The 8,132-nt window shown below is 45.6% G+C and overlaps 1 protein-coding gene across 1 annotated transcript in view; it reads right to left on the bottom strand.

The window, feature by feature from the left end:
• The window catches only part of Haus4 (HAUS augmin-like complex, subunit 4), an 11,628-nt gene extending 3,712 nt beyond the window's left edge, over positions 1–7,916 (bottom strand). The window contains exons 1-6 of the mRNA XM_013025329.1: positions 7,863–7,916; positions 7,022–7,100; positions 6,598–6,740; positions 6,387–6,515; positions 5,857–5,991; positions 3,484–3,580 (exon numbers count right to left, since the gene is read on the bottom strand). Of these exons, the coding sequence (XP_012880783.1) occupies positions 3,484–3,580; positions 5,857–5,991; positions 6,387–6,515; positions 6,598–6,740; positions 7,022–7,076 (559 nt within the window). The 5' untranslated portion in view covers positions 7,077–7,100; positions 7,863–7,916. The remainder of the gene's footprint in view (positions 1–3,483; positions 3,581–5,856; positions 5,992–6,386; positions 6,516–6,597; positions 6,741–7,021; positions 7,101–7,862) is intronic.
• Between the last annotated feature and the right edge of the window lie 216 nt (positions 7,917–8,132).

Here is an 8,132-nt window from a genome sequence, read left to right as displayed (position 1 = left end):
AGGTAGTAGGGCTTGAACTCTGGGCTTAGGCACTGTCCCTGTGCTCTTCAGGTCAAGGCGAGCACTCTACCACTTGAGCCATAGCGCCCCTTCCAGTTTTCTAGTGGTTTACTGGAGATAAAAGTCTCAGGGGCCAGGTGCTGGTGGCTCAGGCCTGTAATCCTAGCTACTCAGGAGGCTGAGATTGAAGGATAATGGTTCAAAGCCAGCCCGAGCAGAAAAAGCCGTGAGACTCTTTATCTCCAATAAACAGCACCCAAGCCCAGAGTTCAAGCCCCACACCGACCAAAAAAAAAAAAAAAAAAGTCCACAGACTTTCCTGCCCAGGCTGGCTTTGAACCACAATCCTCAGATCTCAGCCTCCTACGTAGCTAGGATTATAGGTGTTATCCACTGACACCTGGCTCTGTAAGACTCTTATTGCCAGTTAACCATTACAATACCAGAAGTAATACTCTGGCTCAAAGTGGTAGAGCAGTAGATTTGAGCAAAAGCGCTCAGGAACAGAATCCAGACCCCATGAATGACCCCCCCCCCAAAAAAAGTCTCTTAGCTATGTCTACCTGGACTTAGACTTAGAATGGCGATCCTTAGATCTCACTCTACTGGATAGACTTCTGAGTAGTTAGGGTTACAGGCATGAATCACCAGTGCCAGGCAAACCTGAGTTCTTTTTTTTTTTGACGGCTATAGGGCTTGGACTCAGAGCCTGGTCACTGTGCCTGGCCCTCTACCGCTTTGAGCTACAACATCACCTCCAGTTTTCTGGTGGCTAATTGGAGATAAAAATCTCATGGCTTGGGGCTGGGAAGGTGGCTCAGTGGTAGAGCGCTTGCCTTGCAAGCATAAGGCCCTGGGTTCGATTCCTCAGCACCACATAAGCAAAAAGAAAAATGCTGGAAGTGGTGCTGTGGCTCCAGTGGTAGAGTGCTAGCCTTGAGCTGAAGAGCTGAGGGACAGCACCCAGGCCCAGAGTTCAGGCTCCATGACCGGCAAAAAAAAAAAAAAAATCTCATGGCTTTTTCTACCTGGGCTGGTTTTGAATTGTGACCCTCAGAGCTCAGCCTTCTGAGTAGCTAGGGTTACAGGCATGAGCCAGTACTGGGGATTGATGAGTTCAAGCCTGGGCACTGTCCCTGAGCTTCTTTTGCTCAAGGCTAGTGCTCTACCACTTGAGCCACAGCACCACATCTGACTTTTTCTGTTTATGTGGTACTGAGGAATTGAACGCAGGGCTTCAAACATGCTAGCAAGCACTCCACCACTAAGCCACATTCCCAGACAATCACTCAATTCTTATGTCTCCTCTATCTGCTAGGAAACCCTGAAGGGCTATGAGATAAAACATAACTACCTTTTAGCCTGGGTGGCACTATAGGTCAATCCAAATCCATCCACCACAAACTCATTCTTCTATATACCAAACACATCTCTAACCTCCACTTCCGCTATGTAAATCCTATTCCTCAGCATCTGGTATAAGTACCAGAGATCTTTTTTGGGTGGGGGTTCAGTCGTGGGGCCTGAACTCTGTGCCTGGGCGCTGTCCCTCAGCTCTTCAGCTCAAGGCTAGAGCTCTACCACTTGAGCCACAGCACCACTTCCTGCTTTTTTTCTTTTGGCTTTTGTGGTGCTGAGGAATGGAACCCAGGGCCTCAGGCATGCAAGGCAAGCGCTCTACCACTGAGCCACCTTCCCAGCCCTAAGTACCAGAGATCTGAATGTCCTTCCCAGGTATAGGCTGGGAAGGGACAGCCTATGTGACTGTGTTTTGTTTTTTAATTGATTTTTATTTTCTTTGTTCTTTTTTTTTCCCTTGCTAGATAGGTATTCTACCACTTCAGCCATATTCTCAGTCTTCATTTTATGTTGTTTTTTTATTTTTGATAGGTTCTGAGTCAGGGCTGGGCACTGACTGTCCCTGAGCTTATATGCTCAAGGCCAGCATTCTACCACCTTGAGTCACAGCCCCACTTCCAGGTTTTTGGTAGTTAATTTAAGATAAGAGTCTCACAGACTTTCCTGCCTGGGCTGGCTTTGAACTGCGATCCTCAGATATCAGCTTTGGGGTAGCCTTTAGGATTACAGGCGAAAGCCACCAGTACCCAGCTTTTTAATTTTTTTTTTTTTTTGGGTCCGGTCGTGGGGCCTGAACTCTGGGCCTGGACGCTGTCCCTCAGGTCTTCAGCTCAAGGCTAGCGCTCTACCACTTGAGCCACAGCACCACTTCCAGCTTTTTTGCTTATGTGGTGCTGAGGAATCGAACCCAGGGCGTCAGGCATGCAAGGCAAGCGCTCTACCACTGAGCCAACTTCCCAGCCCCTAATTTTTTTTTTTATAATTATCTTTAAGTAGTTTTACAAAGGAGTTTCAATTCAACATCCTGTTTGTTTTTGTGCTGGTACTGAGCCTTGAACTTAGGGTCTAGGTGCTGTCCCTTAGCTTATTCCCTTAAGGCCTCCTCCAGATTTTTCTGTTTATGTGGTACTGAGGAATCAAACATGCTAGGCATGCACTCTACCACTAAGCCACATTCCCAGCCCCCAAATATGAATTCCTTTTTTGGGGGAGGCGGGGGACTGTTGTGGGGCTTGAACTCTGGGCCTGGGCACTGTCCCTGGGCTCTTCAGCTCAAAGTGAGCACTCTACCACTTGAGCCACAGAGCCACCGCTGGCACCCAGCCAAACATGAATTCTTAAGTCACAGAAATAAACTTTCTTCCCTTTGCCATTTTGATCCTCCTAAGGACTCTTCTCTGCAGCAGGAAGACACTCCACTTAGCTGAATATTATTTTACCACCAATGAAATAAACAAATGAACATTCCTTATTTTTCCTCCCCTCCCTTTTTCTTTTTTCAACAGTAGTAGAGTTTGAACTCAAGGTCTCACACTCTACCACTATATTCCTTTTTTTTTTTTTGGGGTCCGGTCGTGGGGCCTGAACTCTGGGCCTGAGCGCTGTCCCTCAGCTCTTCAGCTCAAAGCTAGCACTCTACCACATGAGCCACAGCGCCACTTCCGGCTTTTTTCTTTTGTGGTGCTGAGGAATCGAACCCAGGGCCTCATGCATGCAAGACAAGCGCTCTACCACTGAGCCACCTTCCCAGCCCTCTACCGCTATATTCCTAACCCAAGCATTTTTTACTCCAAAGTTCAAATATTTTATTCTCAAAAGAGCAACCCAGCTGGGTGCCAGTGGCTCATGCCTGTAATCCTAGGTACTCAGGAGGCTGCGATCTGAGGATCATGGTTCAAAACCAGCCTAGGGAAGGAAAGTCCATGAGACTCTTATTGCCAATTAATGACCAGAAAACCAGAAGTGGCACTGTGGATCAAGTGATAGAGGGTTAGCCTTGAGCAAAATCGCTTAGGAACAGTGCCCAGGCCCTGAGTTCAAGCCCCACAACCAACCAACCAAAAACAAAAACAATAAAGCCCAGAAACCCTGAGGTCACCTGTGAGGAGGGCAGCCAGCACTCACCTGAGTTGGGATCATGGTAACACAGCAGAGTGAAACATTTCCTCTTGAGCTGCTCCTCCACTTCCATCTGGAGCCGAGCTCTCATCCATGCAAAGTCCTGCAGCCATAGCAGCAAACAGACCATGACAACTAGAAGACTTGCCAGTGAATACATGCCTATACAGCCTCACTAATAACCAAGAAGATGCATTCATTTCAGTTTATACAATTAGCAAAAAGAGGGACTGTAGGCTCAGTTCAGCACTTGCCTTCCATGTGCCCTGAATCTGATCCCTAAGCCTCAAAAGTAAAAGAAGAAAATCAGGAAAAAGTAAGACAACTGGCAAGATTCCATGATGGTGGAAACAGGGACACAGGGGCACTGGAAACCCCTATATGTACCATGGTATATGTGCTACCCAAAGATCCCACCCTTGGCATCAATACTGGGGAAGTGATTGTTTGTTTGTTTGTTTTTGGTCCGGTCGTGGGGCCTGAACTCTGGGCCTGGGCACTGTCTCTCAGCTCTTCAGCTCAAGGCTAGAGCTCTACCACTTGAGCCATGTTGATCCTAGCAGCAATTTAACTTATTTTATGAAAGGGCACTAACTATCATGTGCCTAGACACTGATATTGGGGGGCGGGGGTATCATCTTATTTATATCTATTTATGGACTTGAAAAAAATTATATGACAAAATATCTTTTTTTTTTTTTTTGTCGGTCATGGGGCTTGAACTCTGGGCCTGGGCACTGTCTCTCAGCTCTTCAGCTCAAGGCAAGCATTCTACCACTTGAGCTGCAGTGCCACTTCTGGCTTTTGAGTGGTTTATTGGAGATAGTTTCAGACTTTTCCTGCCTAGGCTGGCTACAAAATATATTACACCAAGCCGGGGCGCCGGTGGCTCACGCCTATAATCCTAGCTACTCAGGAGGCTGAGATCTGAGGATCACGGATCAAAGCCAACCCCGGGCAGGAAAGTCCATGAGACTCTTATATCCAATAAACCACTAGAAAACCACTAGTGGCGCTGTGGCTTAAGGGGTAGAGCACTTGCCTTGAGCTGAAGAGCGCAGGGACAGCCCCCAAGCCCAAAGTTCAAGCCCCATGACTGACAAAAAAAAAAAAAAACAAATAATATATTACACCAAAACAAACTATGCACTTAGTATACTGAGGCAGCAGGATCTTGAGTTCAAGGCAAGCCTGAGCTATACAAAATGAGATCTTGTCTCAAAAGAACAAAAAAGGCCAGGCAGGGGCTGGGAAGGTGGCTCAGTGGTAGAGTGCTTGCTTGCCTTGCATACATGAGACCCTGAGTTCCATTCCTCAGCACCACATAAGCAGAAAAAGCCGGAAGTGGCACTGTGGCTTAGGTGGTAGAGTGCTAATCTTGAGCTCTTTGAAGAGCTGAGGGACAGCATCCAAGCCCAGAATTCAGGCCCCATGACCAGCAAAACAAACACCAGGCACTATTGGCTTACACCTCTAATCCTAGTTACTCAGGAGGCTGAGAATAAGGTTCAAAGCCAGCATGGACAGCAAAGTCTTATCTCCAATGAACCACCAGAAATCCAGAAATGGATCTCAAGTAAGAGAGGGCTAACTTTGAGCAAAAAAAACAAATGAGAGAATGAAATCATGAGTTGAAGTCCCAGTACTGGTGGTTGCATATGCACAACACTCCCTTCTCCCCCCACATAATTAGACTAAACAACATATAAGTTTGGAGAGTGTCAAGCTATTTATAATAACACTGTATTTCTTTTCTTTTTGCCAGTCCTGGGACTTGAACACAGGGCCTTGGCACTGTCCCTGAGCTGCTTTTGCTCAAAGCTAGCTAGCTTTCTACAACTTGAGTCACGGCACCACTTCCAACTGTAGTAGTGAGGAATTGAACCCAGGGCCTCATGCATGCTAGGCAAGCACTCTACCACTAAGCCATATTCCCAGGCCCCTGTATTTTTCTTTTCTTTCTTTCTTTTCTTGTGCCCATCCTGGGGCTTGAACTTAGGGCCTGGGATCAGTCCCTGACCTTTCCTGGCTCAAGGCTAATGCTCTATCACTTGAGCCACAGCTCCACTTCCAGATTTTAGTTTAGTGGCAATTAAGTCTCACAGGTTTTCCTGTCCAGGCTGGCTTCCAACCATAATCCTCATATCTCAGCCTCCTGAATAGTTAGGATTACAAGCGTGAGCCACTGGCACCCAGCTACATAATACTGTATTTTTGGAGGTAGTATTTCAGCTTTACTTTCTTCTGTGAATTGTTTTCCTTACTTATTTGAGTTTAACCACAATAGGTATATACAATTTTTACAAAATAATAATGTTTAACAAGAAAAATTAAGCCATTTCCCTCTTTGACCACCTCCCCCAGCTGCCCACCCCCAACCTCAGGGGGCGGCATGAGTTCTAGGAGATCTGTCTTCTCTAGCCCGAGCAGTGAAGGTTTCTCTCTCTCCTGGCTGGAACCCAAAAGCTGTGTCAGTTCAGTAACAAGTAGTCGTTGTTCAAGGGTCTCATGAAACTGAGAGAGAAAATCAACAAGAAAGAGGGACAATAAAACTCCTCCCACTCCACTCCTGCCATCCCCACAAATCAGTTCTCACACATCTTCAGAGTCATCAAAGCTGTCCCCTCCTTCAGAAAACTTCACTTCTTCCTTTCCTTTTCCTTCCTTCTTACCTTTTTTCCTTCCTTTGTTTTCCTTACTTTTTTCCCTCCTTTCCTTCTTCCTTCTTTCCCTCCCTCTCTCCTTTCCTCCCTTCTTTCCAGTGAAGTCTTACTTTCAAATTGTTATTTCAAATTGCTGCACTCTAGATCCTCCCGCCTAAGGCTGAAATTACAGGTGTACACTGCCACACCTGGCTAGCCTGGTCATTCTCATGGTTGGTAACTGACACCTCAGATCCTTAGCCTCACCTTTTTGTCCTCTGTTAAATTTGTGCCTTGTGTCTTCACATAGTATTCCACAAGCAGCTCTTGAATGACTCGCTGTAAAACCTCAGACCTCAACCATGTTGTCTTATGTAGTCGAACTTTCTTCCATACCTAGAAAACCAGTAAGTTTCTAGCTAGAAACCTTTTTCTCTCAGAAGGATTTTCCCTACCTCCTGTTTCCCAAGGCTCTTACCTGAGCCTGTTCCTTTGCTAGCTTAAGGCTTAAGCCACTCTCATCCACATGCTGTGAGAGACTCAGCAGAAGCTTGCTGAAGTAGGGGTTCTGTAACAGGTCCTCTTCACTCAGGTTACAAGGAGGTAACTGTTTGCTGCATACTTCATAGCACAGGGACAAAAAACCAAAAAGGTGTGGGGCACTGGTGGCTCACACCTGTTTTTAGTCTATAGCACTAGTTTATTTTGAATCAACCATAACAGGAACATATATAATCTGTTTCCCATTAAAGGAGTATTCAAGAAGCCCCATGAAACATAGGCTTCTGTAAGAAAAACTACTCTGGTGGATATTATTGATCCTTTTCATTATAGAAGGCAAAAACATTATGAATAAAACCTCTCTAAATGTTATCAACCCTTTTGCAAATGTCTACCCTTACCTTGTTGTAATATTTCCATCCCTTCTCCAGGTGAGCAGAAATCTCCGGATGCCATTTTATTTTCTTAGGAGTCTTATCCCTGTGGAAACAAATGGATGAACATAAAAGATAAATAACACATGAAACTATCTTGAGTTGGGGTTTCTGTTATCCATAATCTAGGAGAGAACCTCAGAGATAATTCTTACAGAGAACAATATCATGTACCTTAGGCTCCAAAGCTCTTAGACAAAGAATTGGGTTGTTTTTGTTTTTTTGTGCCAGTCCTAGGCTTGAACTCAGGGCCTGGGCACTGTCCCTGAGCTTCTTTTGCTCAAGGTTAGCACTCTACCACTGGAGCTACAGCGTCACTTCCCACTTTTTCTGTTTTACTGAGGAATCAAACACAGGGTTTCATGCACACTAGGCAAGCACTCTACCACCAAGCCACATTCCCAGCCCTAGGCTTTTTCATTCAGGCTGATGTTCTACCACTTGGGCCACATCTCCACTTCAGAGGACCTCCATAATTGCTGCTGGTCAACTGAAGATAAGAATCTCAGATTTGCCTGCTCTGGCTGGCTCTGAAACAAGATTCTCCAATCTCAGCTTCCTGAGTACTAGGATTATAGGCATGAGCTACCAATCCTTGTTGATCACATATGTTTTTTGGGGTTTTTTGCCAGTCGTGGGACCTGAACTCTGGGACTGGGCATTGTCTCAGCTCTTCAGCTGAAGGCTAGCACTTTACCACTTGAGCCACAGCATCACTTCCGGCTTTTTCTGCTTATGTGGTGCAAGGCAAGCACTCTACCACTGAACCACCTTCCCAGCCCCATTATGGACACACAAGCATACATACCAAGCACCTAAGTGTTTCCACTTGTTCCAAGATGTCCAAAAGGAGTCTCTTTCTAAAAAGAAAGAAAAAAATTCCAGTTCACTAGGGTAGGAGGATTCCTCCTATCACAGTACTACTATGTTAATAAGCTATTGCTTTCCTGTTAAGAATAAACTGAAGAAAGGGTGGGGAGACCAAAGTCTTGTTTTTTCCCCTATTCAAAGAAATCAGCCATCAAATTCTACAAGTTCTTATTTGGAGATTTTCTTAGTGCTTTTTTTTTTACTTGCC

The sequence above is a fragment of the Dipodomys ordii genome, unplaced genomic scaffold, assembly GCF_000151885.1.
Source record: "Dipodomys ordii isolate 6190 unplaced genomic scaffold, Dord_2.0 Scaffold84, whole genome shotgun sequence".
Lineage (NCBI taxonomy): Eukaryota > Metazoa > Chordata > Mammalia > Rodentia > Heteromyidae > Dipodomys > Dipodomys ordii.
Note: the sequence above shows the minus strand (reverse complement) of the source record. Positions and strands in the feature narration are given on the sequence as shown.